The 22,337-nt window shown below is 36.8% G+C and overlaps 1 protein-coding gene across 2 annotated transcripts in view; it reads right to left on the bottom strand.

Annotated features, from left to right (window-relative positions):
- Positions 1-2,423: 2,423 nt before the first annotated feature.
- The window catches only part of LOC139690535 (uncharacterized), an 83,889-nt gene continuing 63,975 nt past the window's right edge, over positions 2,424-22,337 (bottom strand). Inside the window, exons 2-3 of one of the 2 annotated variants that reach the window (XM_071588000.1) lie at positions 16,402-16,788; positions 2,424-3,576 (exon numbers count right to left, since the gene is read on the bottom strand). In XM_071588000.1, coding sequence (XP_071444101.1) covers positions 3,422-3,576; positions 16,402-16,459 — 213 coding nt within the window. In that variant the 5' untranslated portion in view covers positions 16,460-16,788 and the 3' untranslated portion in view covers positions 2,424-3,421. Of the gene's footprint in view, positions 3,577-16,307; positions 16,789-22,337 lie in introns of both variants that reach the window. The other variant, XM_071587999.1, reaches the window with a different exon arrangement.

A 22,337-nucleotide genomic window follows, 5' to 3' on the forward strand; every position in this document is an offset into this window, starting at 1 on the left:
ACTTGAACTGTTTTCACCATGCCTGGAAACAATTACTCTTTAAGTGAATCACCAGTACGGTATAGCCATTTATTAAATGTGATCTTTATGGTAACATTTAAAAATGATTATTTTATCTTTCAAAATAAATGGCTGCAATTTGAACAGTTGCATTTTATTCCCTTATCAAATTGCTTAAAAGTCCCATTCATATGCTGGCAAATGTCATTCCTGTATTCATGGAATAGAAATGTTTTCTTTTGGTCCCCTCGACAATAGAAGAATACCAATATAGACAAAATATCATGCACAGTAGCTTGGTCATTATCAGAGGAAGTCAACAAGTATTTAGCCTGTGGACATGAAATTTCTTTCTATTACATTTTGGAAATCACTTTTTGAGATCGAAATGAGGTACAGTGAAATTATTCCATTCTTGTATGGCCAAATTCTGCAGAAAGAATCAAAATGGCAATATTTTTCATTAATGCAATGAAGTAATGCAATTCACCATCTCTTTAGTCTTGAGTCTGTTGGGGTAGCTTGAAATGGAATTAATTTCTTTGGTCCAGCAAACACCTGATTTCACATGAAGGACATTTCTACAGAATAATTTGAGAAGAGGAGCCCGTCACACAAATCCAATGGTTGCAGTGGCAGTGTATAAGGAATGTACTAAGCCCTATGATTTCTTTCGTATTTCACAATGACAAGCCAAGGTCAGCCTTGTATGGATGGAGCAGTCACACTTGTTAACACCACCTTCTCTTCCTAAACAACTGGACGTTTCTCCAAGGGAGCAGGGTTAAATTACTGGATGTAAGGAAATGCATACAGAAATGTAAATGTACCTTTTCTCTGCCAGTTTGGGGGTACACTCAGTCTTTCTTAGTTTTCAGCGACATACATGAGAGAGGTTTATGGCTCAAATCTGGAAAAAAATATATTTTTTTATTATTTTCTCTGATTTGAGAATCTTTGTTAGCTTGGGACAAAGAAAGCTGCACAAAATTTCACATTTTTAACTCAAAATGGTGAAATTTTGAAAATGTAACCAAGCCAAGCTAGGGAAATCTATCAATTCCCCTAGTGCCCCTTAGGCATTTTTTTGTTGTGCCACCTTTTTATTTACATTTTATCTCAATGCTAAGAAATCTCTGCATGCCATGCATAGGCAAAATTTACCACAGAATTACCTCCCTGCATAATATTCTGCGAGAGGAGCCTTTGTGTAACCCAGAGAAAAAAAGTTAAATCTACTTAAGAATTTTAACCAGGTGTTCAGAAACATTTTTTAAAATTTGCAGTATGTAGACAGGAAATTTACATTAACTTACTTAGTAATGGATGGAGAAGGGTTGGTACAGCCTTTCAAGGTATTGCATTCCATCAAATGTCTTCATTATTTCACAGTTACTTTTCCAGGTATATTGTCTAATTTATCTTTCATTACTAGCTATAATTCATTTTAAGTTTTCCTCCTTTATAAGATTCCTTCCATTTTGAGCTTTAGTAAACAGGCTAAATTAGGTTCATGCCATCCCTTTTTTTCTTGTAATGGTTTCCATAGAGTTCTCTTTTTGTCGAATTTATACAGTAATTATTTATTAGTTATATAGTATATTTATTTTATTTTCATGATTCTTTTACCACACCGCATTTTTGTTACTTCTTCTGTTCTCCATTACTGATGTTGCATACACTTCATAGCCATTTTTGCATTGCTTGTGGCATATTTCCTTACGTATCTGTTAGCACATCCTTACATATATGCTCCTCTGCTTAGTATTTACTTCCTGTTGCTTTTTTTATCTCACAGGTGATCCAGTTACCTATTTAATGAATTTTTTCCAGCTGCTGAAGTTGGTCTGTGGAAAGATTTTTTGGAAAATAAACATCTTTCCATGGCATTGGGCAAGTCATTTTTTTTAGGAAAAATGGCTAAGAAATTCCATTAACCCAAGAAGGATACTGAAGAGAAACAATGGCAATCAAGGGTAGCAAAATCAAAGTGTTCATTCATGATTCCATTGCCACAAAAGACAACTGGTGCTTGCTGAGGAAATATCGGAGGGAAAAGAGACCATCAGTGAAGTGGATGGAGATGTAGGGGAATGTTGGGAATAAAATCTGGGTGGACATGGATTTTGTAACAATGAGTATGTTAGGCTACCCTTAGGTAGGTTTTGGATAAACGTCCAGATTTAAGATGATAGCATCTCTTGCGGGAATACACACCAAGTTTCACCCAGATAAGCTTTATAATCTGTGATCAGTGATACTTTGGATCAAACAAGTCCAGTGATTTGCAAAAAAAATGGCTGACGGGATAACACAAAGAAATAAGGGGTCCTTCCCCAGGGTCAAAATGTTTATTTTTTGTAGAAAAAAAAACATGGTCTCATGCTTGCATATTTTATTTGAAGTTCAATCAAATTCGGCTGATACTATTATGTGTAGTGTAGGTTTCATAATACTTAAGACTTACTGTGATGGCAAAATTTTGTTGGATGGTGCAGTTTACAAAATGCAGCACACTTATGACCAGGGTTCCAGAAGATTTCCAAGTCATCTGCAGCAATGATATTGGTTGATAATATTTTTTAATTAAATAAAACAGCATGGCTTTATTTAGTTTTTATATTTTTTTGATGGGCATCCATTTTCTATAGAAAGATAGTGGAGTAATTGATATACCAAAAAAAATATACATTTCTATACAATTGGTGTACATGTATGACCTGGCATGCCTTAAGGAAGTTAACACACAGAAATTTGGGAGAAGTTTGCTTAGGTCTTTCCTATTTCATCTTAGTCATTTTTTATGCTGTATTTCATTTCCTGCTGTTGTTTGTCCTCTTATTTAATTTCTTTATGAGTAAAATTATATAGTATCTTTTTACTTAAATTTTGTACTATTTGACCTACTTTTTTGAGTATTTTAACTTGGTCAATTGGAAATTGTGCATATGCCATTATTTAATAATAGATTCAAACAGAATATTAATTTATGCTGAAAAATAAATTTTGTGCTCAATAGGCATGTGTTATAATGTGAGTGGTAGCAAACTATGCATTGATTTAGCAAATGAGACCCTAAGCCTCCTATTTGATGAGTTTTTCCTAAAGGTATTTTGACTTTAGCATCGAGAAAATTTTATAGAAGTTGGCAAGTATTTGAATAATTTGTTTTAAAATATATGTATTCTTCTATGATTAACCTTACCCTTGTTGTTTCAGATCACTTATTCTAAAATCATTTACAAACATCTTTTTTTTTGGCATTGGTTGAAATTTTGATACAATGAGTTGTTGACATATTTTTTGACACATTTTTAAAAACAAAGTTTTGGCAACTATATAATTTAAAGTTGAAATTATCTAAATTGGTGTTTTGTTTCTCATTTTCTGCCACAGCGTTTAGCCTTGAATGGCTGATGACTTATGCTGTGATATAGTATTCATGAGGTCGCCTGCTACTTCTGCATTTTTCTCGAAGGATGTAACAAAGTGCAATTGTAATCAGTAAGGCAATTGTTATGCCCATACCAATGCTGACCCAAATTATCTCTTCATTGATTCCAGAGTGATTTCTGCCTGAAAAGAAAGTTATTGTACTTCTGAGCATTTTTTAATAAAACAAAAGGAAACAGTGAATTCATGCTAGCACCAATTGGAAAAGAAACTTCAATCCTTGTGTAAATACCCATATCTAGAGAATACATAACATAATAGGGTATAACTACAATGGTAACTATACTCTAATTATAGCTTTAATGATTTAGTTATAATTTTTGTTTTTACTATGGGGTTTTCATGATAGGTAAGTGATTTCTTACAAATCAGAATTTATTACGTAATTATGACAATTATTCATTAATGTTATAAGAATATTTGGCCCTTATATTAATGTGTGTGTAGCTGCCAAAGAAGAAAAATTGTTTTATTAAGAAACAGCTGAATCAGATATGAATGAGTAATGCTGTAAGAAAATGTAATATTTCATACAATATTTGCAAAAAAAAATATATGTATATGTATGTATATATATATATATATATATATATATATATATATATATATATATATATATATATATATATATATATATATGTATATATAGTATATACATACATTGGCACCATTTAAAACCTCCTCCCTAAGGCCCTCCGGTTTTTCCCAGCCCCCAGCCACCACAGAAGGGTCCCAACACCTCCCTTGCCATCGACAATTCTCATGACATTGTAAACCTTTCCAATACCATCCTTTCTGATGGTGAACTTTCCATTCTAAGTAATGGCCTATCCTTCTCTCCTACACCACAAGTTAACCATGTCAACATACTAACGGATACCCTCAATTTTTGCTGAAACCTTTGATGGTACGCCTTCTGGAAATTGCTAAGCAATCCTTCCAATCATATAAGCACCAATCCCGCACTTGACAAGTTCCTCCATACTTCAACTCATGAACCAAAACCCCTTCCAAGTAACTGTTCTGTTGAAATTTTCATATGCCTACTTCTCCACTGAGTCTCAAATAAATCCTTCGTGGAATCTCTCAAACCTAAAAATAATCTCTCCATGAACAAACTTCATACCCTAAAAAACCTTATATTCCAATCCCAACATCATAGTCATCCCTGCTGATTGAGGCTTCTCAGTGGTAACTTTATACACCATTGATTACATTTCCAAAGCCCTTGGTCAACTCAATGATACATCTACCTACACCACTCTCACCAACAACCAGACACCAACTTCCCAAACAGAAATGTGGTCTTTCTTCCTCCAATTTGGACCAGAAGAATGCCTCACTTCCCAAGACATATCCCTACTCTCACCCCGAAACCCTAGAACACCCCAGTTTTATCTCCTCCGAAAAGTGCACAAACCTAACATCCCCTGTTTCCCTATAGTATCCAGTTTGAACTCTCTCGCCCATAGAATCCCTGCTTTCCTTGACCTCCCCCTACAATCTCTTGTACTTTCCTTGCCCCCCTTCACAAAAGACACATACCACTTCCTCCACCGTTTAAATTCTGACTCCATCCCCCCCATACCTCCAACTTACTTAAGGCCACCATCAATATTACTTCCCTAAATACCTCTATTCCCCATGCAGAAGGCTTATCCTCTCTCTAATATTATCTTTCTCTACGTCCCCCACCCCAACGCCTTTCAACCGAATTTCTCCTCAATCTAGCCACTTTCATCATGACAAAAAACACATTTTTATTCCAAAATTGTTTCTATTTCAAACTTAAGGCACAACGGTGGGAAGAAGGATGGTGCCATCATACGCCTATCTCTTCATGGGCCAACTTGAAGAGATTTTCCTGTCACAGCAAACCCTCCAACCTCTTTTCTGGGTCCACTACACAGACCACATTTTTATCCTCTGGACTCACTGCTTTGAGTCAGTCAATAATTTCGTATCGACCCTAAAATCTTTTTTCACAGTTAAATTCACCTATTTCCTTTCTGAATCCATCATCACCTTTCTTGACACATACATCTCACTTCACAATAACAAATTCACCACTTCAGTACCTACCAAAGCCACTAACCATCAACAATACCTACACTTTACCAGCACACCAAACTCGATTCTCACACCAAACTTCTCACACCAAACTCGATTCTCAACTCTCTCTATCCACGGACACCAGATTTCCAACTCACCACCCACAACAAATACCTCTAAAATCTACACCATGCATTTCACAAATACAGTTACCCAGAAAAGGTCCAACAAAATAAAATCCACCGCTCTACCCAACCTCATACACCACAGAAAAACAACCCCATATCTGATGCAGGACTCAACCTTTGTACTACCTATTTCCCCGGATCCCTCAGACTAAAATCCTGTCTTAAAGAACTGTTTCCTATGTAACACGATAATGGTGCTACCTCATCCTAACAGCCTCAGTGCCCCTCTCTCTCATACAGATGACCCACCAATCTTAGAAAAATTCTGAGATCCAATAACCCTTTGGCACCCTCCTGACAAATTTCCTCATCTTTCCCCTACTTACAACCACTCCCGATGTAAAATGTGTCCGCCGATCAGATCTGCTCCCCTCTCCCCACATCCCCTCATTGCCCCCTCACCTTATTTCTATGCTAATTGCCTCTTGAAAAACATTATTAATCTTTTGTCATGCAAAAAATGCTCTTCATTTTACATAGGTGAATGCATTACTCCCTTGTCCATCCGAATGAAAAATCACAGGTACTCTTGTAATTCTGCCTCGCTCTCTTCTCTTCCCATCCCTTCACATGCAGATTCCCATACCTTTCCTTCAACCAGTGTTTCTTCCTACCCACCCTAGAATCCCTGCCTGATTCAGCAACCAATATAGAGGTGAGAACTCTTGAATCCACATATATACTAGCTTTCCGAACTTTTGAAATTCCTAATTTTAACTACCATCTTTAATTCCTTTCACAGCATACCATGCACCTCCCCCCTACCCATATTCCCCCTGTCCGAGGCCTTTCTTACATACACACACACACATTTACACGCATACAAACAGACACTTAGAGGAAATGTTGATCAGCAACAAAACTACTTACTAAAGATATAATTAAAATATAGACATAGAAAAAAGGTACTTGGATATATTTTGTGTTTTGGCAGTCAGGCCATTATTGTCAGAAGTGAACTGACTGCTTACATCCCTTGTTCATAACCGAATATTTCTAAAATTGTTCATGTATATGGTCAAATGCATACTCTGAAAGCTATGTTGATATATGAATTTTCAATGTGTGGGCTCTTAAGATAGGGGGAGAATATTTTTTTTTATTTGCTTCACTTATTATGTACAATTTTAAATTCATGCTACATATTTTTATGAATATGTATTATTGTGGCACTATTTTAATTAATGTGACTTCAGTATTTTGTCAGCAGCACCTATTGCCATTTAAAATGAGTGTAGTTCAGCAATGCCTGCTTCCATGAAAAATAATTTCCCTTAAGGTGTTTTTTCATATTGGGAACAGGAAAACATCACTTGGGGCTAAATCTGGACTGAAGTGAAGATGAGGAGCATGCTTTGCTTTGATTTTCATGAGATCTAAAGTAACAACATTTGCAGTGTGTGACCATAACCATGTAAGTGAGAGTTAAAATGAAAATATTTAATTTCATGCATTTTAGAATTATTGTTGGAAAATATCAATTAAAATAGGTAATCAAAACTAGTTAATATTTTTTCTTCTGGTTTTGTGCTTATGTTTAAATCTTATACCATTGGGTAGTTTATTTATGGTTCTGAAATAGTGAATGAATATTGAGCTAATCCTCATCTTAATTCTTCTTTGGCATACCTTCAGTTGTCTACTTTTGACTCAGCCTCTTGCTTTTGAATCATGTTTAAACTTTGAATGAATCATGAAATTTTGAATGGGTTAAATATATTTAATGTGTAGCATGAAGGCATCTTAGGGAAGTTGCAATTGATATTAATTTTAATTAATCAATGATAACATTTATGGGCACATTAGGAATTATCGTACTACTTAGCGGCATAAATATGTATTATTAATCTGAAGATAATATTGTAATTAAAAAGAATTCTTTTCAGGCCTATTGACATACAGGTAGTCCTTTCTTTAGGACAGATTAGAAAATCGAATATAAGCAAAAGGTTTCTTGAAAACATTACTCATTTTACTGACTTTTATACTGAGTGTAACCGCACCCATGCAATCCACAATAGTCCTGGTCATTATTACAACCAGGTTCACCATGCTTGTGCATTGAGTGATTGCATACTCATTCAGATGCCATGATATACTTCAGAGATTAATGTGAGTCACAAGAATCAGGACTGCATGTTCTTGAGTAATAAGCATGCTTGATTTTCCTTTTAATATAAAGTTTCATAATTTCATGAAAAAATATCATCTCTATTTCAAATCCTGAACCATCAATGTTATCAATTAATATCTCCCATCCAGGGGCCTACACATTCACTAGCAAGGGAATATTACTTAGAAATCAATGGACTGATTACCAATTGAATAATATTTTGTAACCAGTGACATGAGCTGATTGAATAATTAAAAAGATAAAATAGGCTATCCCAAAGGAAATTTACCTTTTAATTTATTTTTAAATTTAATGAATTTTAATTTTTTATTAGATGATTATTTCACCCACGTCCTTTACATTTACTAATTAATTTTAAATCTGCGCCAATTTCCATGGACTCATTTTGATTATAATGACGTAATACCCCTAAACATATGACATTGTCTCAATGACTTAATCTATCCATACTTACATGTGTGTGGCATGAAGACTTATCAACTTCCTACGAGGTAACTATAAGAATGTAAAGGAATTATAATTACTACAGTAATCAACCCAAAAGTTGGATTGATAGGTGAGGGTAAGACTCACCTCATACTAAGCTGTACAGCATTTGAAATTCACACATCAGGGTAATTGGGTCAGTTCCTTTTCCTGTGACATCTTCTGGTTTCCCAGAAAGATCTGATGAATGAAAAACCACCCAGTTTGGGTGAGACCTGGGCTATCTAAATTCTCTGGGAATCCAACCTAAAATCTACAGTCTATAGCTGAATTCTCCATGCAATAAGCTTTCTCTATTTGTATTTATTCACATTTACCAATAATAATTTCCATTAGCAATAAGTTTCATTATAAATATTGTTATGAAATACAGCGGAATACTTTTATTTATGGGATCATAGATTTGTCCAGTCAATCCAGGAAACCTGATAGATACATGTTGAACAGAATGTAAAAGTGAAACACACACACACACACCTACATATGGTGTTCACATGCACACACACTCACATATATAGACAGACATTCCTTAATTGGCATATATATTGGTTTGGTTCCCCTTTTTCGTGTGAATAATTAAAACTTCATGTCACTGGTTAAATATATCTATATCATAGGCATTGATTCCCACATTTTTGTTCAACCTGTAAAACAATGCACATATCAAATGATTTTCCAGTTTCAGGACATATCCAAATTGCAAACATCCTGACATAAGCAATCCAAGTCATCTTAAACATAATATAATTTATATGTTTAGAATGACAGTGCATACATAGCAAATAAACACAACGGATTCCTTTACAAGAAAATGCTCTGGCCCAGCTCTTGTCTTTTCCTTTGCATTACAGTCAATGGAAAATTGAATGGTTCCAGTTATCTCACATGAGAGTTGATAATATTTGTAAATGGATGTAATATATCCTGATTGGTTGCCAAGTTTGAAAAAAATTCATCTTGTGAAATTCATTAAAAATACTTTAAACAATTGTTTTAGATAGAATATCTAAAAAAAACTGTTGACGTAGTTTATTCATAATTGCTATTGTGGAAAATACAATACCTGTACTGTGGAAATCAGTACCTCTACATATATTCCTCCCTTTTGTCTAAATTAGGCATTTTGTAGGCATGTAAATGTACGAGTGTGCTTTAAATAAATTATGTAAGTGTAATGGCACCAGTGTTATATTTTTTAATATTAGTGTTAGACTAATTAAAAGCTATAAATAATAATAAAGTATCTATATGAAACATGCAGCCATGCAAATGAAGAACACATAAACAATTTATGTTACTGAAAGTGTCAAAAGAATGTCTAAGACTGTCTAATTTAGGTGTACTTGTGAGGATGGGACGTGACTGAACTAACACCGCTTCATAAAACTTAGTATGGAAAGTACAATGGAAAAAACTTAGTATCTCAACACGAATAACTCTTCTGGAAGGCGAAAATGCATTAATAATTCTATATGATGAGATTTGATGAGGAATTGAAGTAGGAGGCAATTCAATGGACTTGATTATCATCATACTAAACATATGGATGTACATATACGTATATAAAAAACCATAAACAGAGTAATCAACCTGAAGGTTGGTTTGGTAGGTGATGGTAGAGTTCACCCAGTACTAAACCCAACGGCATGTGAAAATCCCACATCAGGGTAGGGGGGCCAGTTCCTTACCCCCTGCTGGTTATGGTTTCCCAGAAATATCTGGTACCCAAAAAATCACACAGCTTGGGTTAAGCTGATGGTGCCCAGAGAGGCCAGTCTTAACAACCTTAATCCCTCCAGGAAGCATCTCTACTTATATTACAATGGCTGCCGCCCACGCGCGTAAAATGATCCATTCTGTACGGCTTATCCCACCGAACGTATAGAATTTTTCGACTGGACCTTACTAATTTTCTCGAGACTATTAAAACGGAGATAAACTCTTAAAATCTTGATAGCTGTATCCTGTGAGCCTCCTCCCGTTTCTCACCGCTCTAGAAAAATGGCCATAATAGCAACACTAACGAATGCCTCCCCCCCACTACCCAGACGAAGAGAAACAAAGAAAACACTTGGTGATTTACGATAAATCCCATCATATCCAATGCAAATTAATCCGCTTCAGACTTGATTCCCTTCTGCCCTCCCCTGACGTTCCGCTACCCGCACAACCGCCAAGACGGGCCAACATTTACAATTCCAACGCACACACTAGCCCCTCTTCTTCCATTCCTTACTTTACTCCTTTGCTCTCTTCTACTGCCCTCCTACAGTCCCCCCACTCTTTTCAATACGAGCAGAAATTGTCTCTCTAAAAATTAATATATTTCCAATGCAATTTGTGAACGTATTTATACGTTGGAAAAAATACCATTTCCCCATTCCTCCACATGAACATATCATGTTTACATCACGATCACCGCACGTAAAATATTTGCATCAGCCGAGCCCTTCTCACACCTACACAGGCCTATTCCCAAAAAAAAACAATCGACTGCTTCATGGTCCCCTTTTTACAAAAACTTACTCCCCACGCCTCCAATGTAGACGTACGAACCCACGAACTGTGGATCGCAGTCTCTTTTAAAAACTGTGGGTGAAACCTCCTTCAATGATAAATTACCATCCGATAATAAAAAAAACCAATACACTCCTCTTTCCCCCACATCTCCTCCCTTGCCCACATTTCTCCCTATTCTAAAACCCAACCAGCGCTCACGCTGATCATTAATACGTAATGTGATCACTGTTAAATTTACTACGTAGGATCAAAGAGCTCGTTAGATTTCTTTAGGTCAACGGTTTATTATCCTACGTTGCCCTTATTAGCACAATAGACTCACGATGAACCAGGATGCTCCAAAGCAAAGCTTATCCTGCAAAACCACGTAATTATTTGGAATCGAATAGGGAACCACTGGAAAACGATGAACAAAAGCCAAGCTTATTAACCAACGACGTTCGAAATCGTGGTCACATAGTTTAGTCAACTTTAGTCAGGTAGAGGAGAGCAGAAACGTATCATATTGTTTGTAGTTCACATAAAAAATATCTAATTGATTGCATACATAAAACTATGTGTCGTATGTAATTTGGTATCTGAAGGCGAACGCTGAAAAATGTTTCGCAAAAGACAGTCTTGATTGCGTAATTTCATCTACCCCGTATTCTAGTTCGCTGAGTGAATCATGACAACATACGTGTTTATGCACGCACTTAATAGCGATCGAGAGCGTTATTTAATTGACGTTCATATCTCCGAAAGTTCGCCAAGCATAATGTTCACAAGCTGGTAGTACCCGTTTTATTGTTTCCTAACAGTCTTATATTCATTCTAAAAATATTTTCATAAAAAAGGGTATTTCCTCGAATATACCGAAGTCAAAGTTTTTGTCGTAGTTCGCAATGAAAAAATTACCCATCGGTCTAAATTTGAGCTTCAGAGAGTAATGCTTTTAGTTGTCAGGGCTATACAGTGTGTCATAGAGAATTAAAGTTTGTATGATGTTCATCATATTAAAAAGGTGTATGAAATTCTGATTTGATGAATGCCTTTTTTATTTTCTATAAAATTTTCAGGTAAATAAAAAATCGGTATATTAATTAAACAGGTGTTTGCAAATAATTCTGTGGCGTATTCCGATGCTCAACTCTTTGAATTCCGACAATGTAAATAAAGAATTCTCCAGATGTTTGACCAACGCCGCGAACTAAAATCCATCTAATAGGGAAAAGAAGAACTCTACCCTCAGTTCTTTGAATTGATTATGAGAGAGGTGGCTGAAAAGTGATAGTTAAACACTTTTGAGGGAACAAAGCGTCCATGACAATTTGTTGGTGTTTCATATGGCTTATAGAACCAATGCCTTTCGTAGGATATGTTGTAAAATGTGGAATTGCAGTGATATGGAAAGAGGAGACGGCGCGAAGCAACGGCAGTGATCAATTTACTTAAGCGTGAGTGTCTTTAGGCGTGGTGTCCATTCGGTGGAGCGAATACATGGTGGAGCATCCGTCGGGAAAAGTTTGGGCGGTCGACTTAAACTCGAGCAGATACAGCACGTGAGTACATGCGACATATTAAAGTTAATTTTTGCGCATGTCTTTCCTAGTATACTCAGAGATTCATGCCTATATGAATATGAAATAAATTCAAATGCATGCATTACCGATACCCTTGAACGTATTTTACAATCTTTGCAGAGAAATATTTGCAGCTTATTTGGTTGAATGGCAATCTAAAACTTCTGAATCAATTGACGTATATTCAGTTTTGTTTTCCCTTACAAGATGTTTCATTTGAATAGCACTAGAGTAACTAAATAACTTATAATTTGTAATATAATGCAACGAATAGCTCAAATTCCAGTCTTTTAGAAGACATACTCATCATTACTTTATCTCGAATTTTGAATTGATATAGTTATATTTACTCGCAACTGTATTCACTATGGGTAGTCTACCAAGAGGATATTCTGTCAACACTATTGTCGATATTGTGAGATGTAGGATAGATTGGTCCCTTATATTAATGCAGGATATTTATGAAGTTGACTTGGGAAATTGCTTTCATTTTGAGATTTAATGCAAAAAACCGTGCAAGGAGTCAAGATGACTAAAGAGCTTTGAATTGAAGGAAGTGTATCAGAAAACCACAAGACTGAATGTGAAAAGTTAAGAGATTAAGGAGGAATACCATAGCAGTTGGGATTAGGGAGGAGGAGAAGTGTTATCAAGTCTGCAGTGAGTTTTGACCAGAAGCGTAATTCATAAAATTTTGCTTCATACGTATTGATCCATGAAGAAGGTCAGGACAAAAAAATAGTGTTTCTCCTAGAAGTAGGATTCACTCCTCTAATACAGAAGTGAAAATTGTATCCTATTTGGACGGAGAAGGATTGTAATTCCCGCATAGGAGTGCAGAGAATAAGGAAAAGAGAGAGTGAAGGAAAAGCTATGCAGGGAAGACGAAATACGTCACGAGTGTTAGGAATAATAACTGGAAAGAAATGCGCTAGTTATATTTATTTAATATGCAATGGAAAGACTATGACTATGAAAAAAGACTATAACAGATTTCCGATTAGGATATGCAATTAAAGGGATAAGACATTCGTCGGATCAAAAATGGAGGATTATTTTTCGTATTAATGGTTTTATCAACGCTAAGCTTTCATAACTATAAGGATACCAATTTTAATTTCATCTTCACAGTCCCTCGATGTTAATTAAATATTAAGGACACCCATAGGGGAAACGTAGCTAATTTATAAGATATTTTGCATGCCTTTGTGCTCCGTAGATGCTTTATTTACAATGTACAACTATTGGGGTACTAAAGTTATCTGCATTAAAATGTGTTCTCCCAGTGATATTCCAGGGAAGAAATATTATTCATACAGTTAAGGTTCGATTCTTTCATCGGGGTCCCTGCATGGAATTTGGGGGACGGGGTAGAGAGGAATAGTCCGGGATTATAAGACTACTCAGGAAGAGTAAAGTTTAAAATTTTTCAAGGTCTTGAATTATTTTAAAATTAAAATATGTTACATTGGTATGTTCCCTTAAGGATATTACTTATGACTGTAAACATACCTGCGTATCAATTTTCCAAAATCCATAGTTGAAATGAATGTTTAAGTAAGGAATTCAATACCTGTACATAGCTTGCTGAATAATGTGATCTTGGTGCGGAGAGGGAGGGAGGGTAGGAGTTGGCCGGACAGCGAGGGAATGGATGGGAAATGTTTGCGGTTGTAGGTTAGGCTGTGGTGACTTTTCGAAAAGTTGAAAATATATAGAGTACGTTCATCAGAGAAAGTTCACCAGTCTCTTTTCGGGGAAAAACATTGATGACATTTTAGATACGATTTCTTTATGCTTGTATCATATTCTAAGGCTATCCATTTCTGCCGTCGGTGACTGTATTCATTCAATCTAGGTGATCGTACCTTCAGGATGAAAGTGGTCCAAAAAATTTGGTTCCTGTGTCAACTTGGTATTTTAGGCTTCAACCTTCTATTAAAAATACTAGTTCGCTCCTCATCTCATTGATTTTCCTATTCCATGAAAGCGAATGATTAACTTTTTGACGCAACCTCTCTGTAGAAGGTCAGTGAGCGCCTGGTCGGGATCCGGATATTTCCGAACTGGATCCGAAATAATTTCCATGCGTAATATTTTTACCCTGCCCTTTATTTGATTGGTTCCTTTATCCAATTTAGAACCCTTTAAAGCCCTATAAAGGTTTGATAGATTAAGAAAAATTCTACTGAGACCGTAGGATACTATATTTTAATTAACCCAGTGCATAACTGAATTTCTAATGATTAACCATATCTTATTTTCATTTGCGGTAATCTTGGGTAGCACCTTTCATCCACATTAAATATTTTATTTCGCTTTATAATTTGGCTTTCTTCGGCGAAACATTCTTGGCCCTAAACCTAGGGTAACAGTTGACATTCGATGTCAAGTATCAACATCGTGATGCATTTTCCCTAGTTCACATTTGTATGAAACTTTCTACGATACGATTTGTGGCGTTTATTTCTCACGATAGCTTCCGTAAAAATGAAGAAAGGGGCTGAGTGATGTAGCATCTTGATGCATGGGTGACGTTTTTCTCTTTATGATGAAGGAGGATTGTAAACCTCCCAGACATTTACATACGAGGGTTCTTTGGAAAATACGTGTGTCCCCGATTACATTCCATTATTAGCTAAAAAATACTCCCTTGCCTATTGAATATTCTCTTCCTCTTACGCTGCATGAATCCCATTTTCCGGATCTATGGAGAGTACTCATCTACTATTCATTTCACATTCCCATCCCTCTATCTGTTTTACAGATAAACCTTACCAATTTAGTCATTCTTGACAGGTGAACTAGGCTTATTAATTGTCATTATTATTATGATTATTTAACCTTAAACGATTTGTGCCACTTTATTCTGTTAAGTTTTAATGAAGTTGAATGGAATTATTTGGCGATTCTAGATATTTATAATTTATCTTGTGCTTGTTATTTATTGATATGCAGACTGCCTCCATTATTTTTTGCTCTTGCTTGCTTTATTTGGCTACGCTTTGATGATTTTTATTCAAAGGTTTGGTATGAAATTAATTAGTAATACTTTTGAATGAATTCATTTTTCCAAGTGCATAAATGAATCATTTGCCTTCTGTCGTATATTAATGAAGGACAAATTCATGCTTCAATTAAATGAGTCACAAGAAATAGTATTGCCTTCAGTCTGTCGCTGACAGTTCAACTTTAAATACAAATAATATGGGAAATATGATCAGTAGCATTCAAACTTTAGGAATAATGGTTAAGAGATTTGGGAATTTCATGTGATTTAGTCAGGTTTTGCACGGAGTCACTACTGATGAGCTGAAAGCATGATTGAAATGCATGTCTCAATGTTTATATGTTCTGAAATGAAATTAAGAAAACAAGCTCACTATTGTGTTTTACTAGGACTTGTTTTTGTTGCTTGTCCATCATATTATACTTTAGATTTGTTGAACTCGTAAAAGTGAAAGTTTTTCGAGATATTAGGTCTGGGCACATGCGATTATCCCGATCACTCTCATGACATTGAACAACCAAAATAAAAAGAACCCGTATCCCACGTTGAGGAACAAGCTTTTCATTAATTTGAAGGTCTTAAGCTCAACCTTGTGAAAATTGATGATCACCGAATGACCTTTGCATATCTGAACAATAAATTTTTTTCGTTACTACTAATTTTTACGCATGGGCGACGACCCAAATCTACGGGAATGAATCCTATTTCCAATACAGATTTCAGAATGAGTCTCCGTGATCAGTGAGAACCTAATTTTGATTCTTAGGTTAATGGGGACGAACTTAGTTGGAAAAACATGGGTTAGTGACCACGGTGTCATATTTCGATCTGCGTGAGTGTCATTGAAAGAAGAATGAGAAGAAGAAGAAATAGAACGGGGACAGCTGGACCAAAGCGCTTACTGGATCCGTACGAACTTCGGGTATCCCAGAGAGCGACCGACGGACTCCTGCCGCCTTTCCCCATTGTATTCTCTGCTTGGGAAGTAGTGCTCACTGTTTCGGATAGTTGAGATTATCCCGATCTTGCCCGCGACCCGGCCGCCGACTGGCATCCTGTGCCGGTGGGCGACTTCAAGGCGTCACTGTTTCCCCCTTTCCACTCCACTCGCCTCCCGACCCCGTCTCGGGAAGGGGCGGGGGAGAGGAGGGGCGAGACGGGCGGGGGGATGTAGAGACGCTTCGCTACGGCGAGGGGCGGAGGAGGGCGGCCTCGCACCGGGGGCGCCGCCGGCTTCTTCCCTCGCCTCCTGCTCCTCCGCCGCCTCCTCTCTTCCTCCTCTCCGACTCCTCCGCCGACCGGCCGCCTCCGCCCCCTGGGTGGGCGCTCGGGGGCGGAAGCATCGACGTCGCCGCCGCTCGACTCCCGCTGCTCTCGGGCTCCCTGTGGTACCGGGGAGAAAGAAAGAAATCTCATATCAGCGGCGCCCGCGTGCCATGGCACAACCCACCCGCCTCCCTTTCCTCGCAATGTGGCATGCCTTCGAGCGATAGATGAAGAGCGTTAGGCCAGTAGAGAACCTCACGATGAGTGTTGCTTTTAGCCATGAAGTGCTCCCATTTATGATGAAGCGTTTCCTCTTACTATATAGTATTCGTCTCACCCGTTGAACCACACTCGATGGGATTAAGGCTTAAAGGGCCAACGCGAACACGAGGAGTTGGAGCAAAGAAATGTGTCATGAACTCTTCATTGCTTCCATACTCGCCACTGATTATTGAGCTAAGTATGTTTATTTTGCCCATCTGCCGCGCTCTTCTGTGTCGTATAATATATAAATTTACATATTGATTAATCGAAGAAAAAAGGACGGACCGAGTAGCTTAATAAGATGTAAAATCTATGAAAAACTGATGAAAAATGAAAATGAACATATTCTAAATTTCAAATAATCTTGATAATAAACCTTACCTGCAAATCTATTCGAGCCCTTTCCTAACAGAGTGCTTAATTTTAAGAAAATATGTAAGGAATAAATGTGATAATTTGATTGATGTGTAGTGTAAAATTATATGTAACAGATTATTTTTTTTAATTTATCTCTTTCTTTTCTTGCTGATTAATTGATGTTAATGAAATGGGGATTTTCTTGTTTTGTGATAGAGATTTGTGTTTTGAAGTTTCCTTCATACTTTTGTTTAATGACTGATTTTACCTATTATCTTTTGTGATTACTTGGGACTTGTGTGCCACCTGACACTGTCTGTCCGCACTTGTGGATTTTAATAAATAAATAATAAAAAACAAAAATAAGACGGAACGGTCAGTAGCAGACCTGGATGTAAAAACACACGAAGAAGTCAGCCGATGTGAGATTTGTGTAGTCAGAACCACAGAAACAAACTATGACTGAATGAATAAATTTTAAGATTTTTTTGCGAAATAATCTTTTGTCTGTTTCAGTATTCATAAATAGCGAGAATCAATTCTTGTCTAGTATCTAATGCCTGTAGAGTATGTATTAGTATATAGTACATCTGTATAATCTGTTTCAGGGTTATTGCCCAGTACCTCCTAGTTTATATTAGATGGGCCGAGTGAAAATGAAGGAATAATGATTTCACTATAAATTTGTATGTAAATCCCAAGGTCTCACAGATAAATACCACAATATCGCATGAATTCAATACTTTAAACGGACTACCGCTTACATTGAAAGGTGATAAGGCCGCTCTAATTTGAATGAATACAATTCGCGGATTCACATTCTAATTATTTCTTATTCAATATTCAAAATTCTAATCACGAGATAAGATGCTCCTGAAAACGACGTGATCTTGAAACACATAATTGATAAGATATAATGACAATGCGGCAGTAAAAAATTATATTATTTAACAATAAATTTGCCAGAATCCAATGGAAAAATTTTCAATCATTTAGGCTTTATGTAATTGCCAATAAAATATTGTTTCTTAAAATAATTCTTCAAGTTACTTAATTACTCCGAGTGAAGCAGTCTGGCGATGGTGGTTATTATTGAGACGGGAGTTTGTGATGTTCTGTGTGAGTCTTGTTTTAGTCGGGAAGCTTCACACTTTTAGCGGTAATTTACCGAGTCTTCGGAAGTACAGATGTGCTAAATTAGTTTTCAAAATAAAAGCCACCTCCATTGTGCAGGTATTCCTGTAATTCACACCATATGAAGATTTAGTTTCCCCCGCTAGCACTGTGAGCGATATTACATCCTCGCCACTTCATAGGGAATACGCCTGTTTAGGGCACGTCTCCAAGGAATGATGGCAGATTCTAATGGGTGAAATTGAAGCATATAATGAAATAATAATAATTCTACTATTCTACGCAGCGATTTATTGCGCTCAGACGTTTCAGTGGCAATTCATCATCTTTGGATGCATAACACATCATTCAAGATGACGTGGTATTAGCATTGACACGTTGTACGAAATAAATCTCTGTCGAAGAGTACCTATTTCATTGCTTCTGAAGACATTCCTAAGTTGGCCGCGTTTTTTAAAAGTGTCTGTCAAGACGTACTTTGGATGATTTCCTCTCGATATGACGCAGCTATCAAACTCTCAACACAGCGGGGTGATCCTTTTGCAAAACAAAAAATAAGCTTGCTGGGCCCCTTTGGCGGCAATGTAGGTTGTTTTATAGGGAAGAATGCCTTTGTAAGCTTGGCAATATTGTGACCAACGTACCTGGCACAACTCAAGGGACGACATTTGCTTCTCCAGGTCATTCTTTTTCAACTATGCAGTATACTCCTAGGCATCATTCATGGTTGCATGGTTATAATTAGTTCGTTGACAATATTTTTGTTATGCTGGATGGCATTATTGAATACTTTATTGCACCCGGAATGAATGATTTTCTTTTCAGTGTAGGAGCTTTGAAATGTACTGCAAAAAAAGATTTGAAAATATTTCAATTATCAATTTTGGCAGTTCAGTCAATTTTAATGACGTTCGTTTAGTGTAATAATGACTATCTCACACAATAGGTCAATTCCTATTCTATTTCCCTCATTTAATATTAAATTTTTTTGAAGGGTTTCTTTTTGCATACCGCTTCCTTCTCTGTATGTGATCGTGATCGTGATCGTCTCAAGGTCATCCTTTTTGAATTCATCAGGTCATTATCAGCGGCCTTCCTAATGAGATGGATGCTCATTAGCCTCTCCGATGGGGAAAATTCGACATCCTTTGGAAAAGGATTCTCGGAATTCATCGAATTTGGCAAACTTGAAACTCAAAATGAGCTCACTTTCTCAAAGGAAGGCTTTATGTTCATTAAAAAATACTAAAAGCTTTATCTGGGACACTAATTCGTAACGAACTAAGAACACAACAGTGATTTTATAGTTTCTAGTTGACAAAGTTATCAATTTATTTGTCATCATTTTCATGGGTTTTCATGAATATAGCAAACGATATGTGATAGTTTGTGCATGAATTTCAAAACACGAGAACTTATGAAGTCACACGAGAAACGCCGACAAGATATCGATTAGAACAAAGATTATGCGGAATATTTGGATCATTACCAACTTTTCCATTCGGTGAATAAAAACGGTTAACGATAGTTTTGTAAATATCTTGGGCCTTACATGCTGAAATATTTAAATTGAAATTATTCTAATATCTACGTCAATTACATTTCATATAAATTACATTCCATAAAAACAAGAACGATTCTCTAGAATGTTTAAGGAATATTGCACATGAAAATGGCAGTATTATTCCCTATATCCTATTGAGCCTTCGCCACATTTGATAGCTACCTAATCTCATGGTTTCGCTCAGATAGGAACCTTCAAGAATATTTGTCACAGTGTGAATTTATTGTTTACTCTTTGCTTTGCCAGCGGTTTTGTTAATATGTGGTGATTTATGATTTTTCTGTTTGCTTTTAAAAATTTCAAAGAAATAGTAAGGACTATAACCACAGTGTTTAATGTTTATCCTATTTTAGCAGCAGGGATTTTTCATGATTTCTGAGGCACATATAAAAACTTGTGGCAAATTTGATTTAGTTCATATGTTTCAAATTGATCTCATAGAATTGTGGCACAATGAGAGAAAATTGACATTAGAGTAAAGAATTTCTCGTGAAACATGTGGACTTACAAAGAATTATAAGACTTACAAACAAGCTGTGAAGGATCAGATTTAGATATCAAATTGACTTCGGCCTTGTCAGATAAGAGGGCAAGACAGATAAGTCGCCATGGAATTGAATAATAAAAAAGGATGACTGCCAGAGGACTTGGAGAAGAGCAAAATGATGTCAGTAGTCAGAGAAAATGAGAACTGAGAGATGTGAGGTGAATCAAACTTGATCTTCTGTCAAATTCACTCAAAACCACTTACACAAACAAGTATTTTGGGGCAAAAGTTAGTGCTTACTGAAGAGGACCTCTTGGAATAGCATTTCGACTACAGGAAAAAAGGTGAACGGGAATGAATAATGATAATGATCCAAGTATTCGGCATAATCTTCATTCTAATCGATATATTGTAACCATTTCTCGTGTGACTCCATAATTTCCTACGTTTTAAAATTCGTATACTCGTTGGAAAAAATCATATATATCAAATGGGATCGTAGATTTTCGCGGCGTTCAGATGAAAGACTCTCCATTCTCGGGATGTCACCGCGTAGGTTGTTTTGTCACTTCGACTTGAAGACGCTCATTGAAACACGGGCGAAACTGTTGTCAGAAGAACAACCTACGCGGTGACATCCCGAGAATGGAGAGTCTTTCATATATATCAAATGCATGACATTCGTATTCTTGGAGAAAGATTTTGGTACCTCGGAATGAACCATGACATTGGAGAAACAAAAATTCCACTGTAAATAATTATTGACGATAATGGTTCCACCACCGAGTGGTATCATCCTGAAACATAGCTGGAAGAGGCAACAAAAATACGGTTGAGAAGGGCATCAAAGAAATTAGTTGAAAGAAGAAAAAACAATATTGAGTCGTTTCGCTTACAACATTTTAATAAAAAGCAGTGAATCAAGAAAATCTCTAGGTCTTATTGAAGTGAATGCCACTATTACTCCAACAATGTTGTATATGGTCCTTTATGAAAGTAATACGCATGTTTTTATTGTGACGCGACTATCCATGGCAGCGCAGTAAAATTAGTCTGGAAATATGGTGGGGGGTCTGCCCTTTCAAGGCAGCTAATTTTTAGTTTCCTCGGAGAAGTTTGAGCGGAAAGTCGTGCCTCCGCGTGAAGTACATTTTTCGATTTGGTAACACGGCAAAGACACGGTCAAGCTCCACCATGACAATGCCCTCAGCCACATGTATTTCATCGTTACCAACTTCCTAGCGCGGAGCACCATGGGAACCCCCAGCCCCCTTACAGTCCCGACTTGGCTCCGTGCGGCTTTTTTGTTTTGCCGACTGAAGAGAGAGAAGAAAGGAAAGCATTGGGAGACCGTGGAAAACATGCAAAAGCATGTAACAACGCTCCTGAAAGTCATTCCTATCGAGGTGTTTCAGGGTGCCTTCCAGGCGTGGCAGACACGTCTCCACAAGTGCATTGATGCAGGGGGAGAGTATTTTGAATAATTTTAAGCATTTGACAAGTACGATCCATTCATCTAATTTTCCCAGAGATTAGAATAAAGTCATGTGAATTGCATTCATAATGAACCATGCATGACAGTCAGTAGGAAAAATATTTCAATTTTAGCACGGGGGAGTGGGGAGCTGAAGGCAGACGCACTATAAAGGAAACAAACAAGACGGTTAATCTTTTATATACCCCGAAGACAGCATCATATGGAATAAAATTCAGATACGGGTGCTGTCATTGGCCATTAAAAGTGAAGTAAGAAGAGATAAAGGAGTGATGGTAAAAGTAGAGGTCAACAAGGCTTGATAACCCAGTGGGATTTTCTGCTTACTAGATAATCCATTGACGATGGGCGCCTACAGGACCATT

The sequence above is a fragment of the Hetaerina americana genome, unplaced genomic scaffold, assembly GCF_022747635.1.
Source record: "Hetaerina americana unplaced genomic scaffold, ioHetAmer1.1.p SCAF_3, whole genome shotgun sequence".
Taxonomy (NCBI): Eukaryota; Metazoa; Arthropoda; class Insecta; order Odonata; family Calopterygidae; genus Hetaerina; species Hetaerina americana.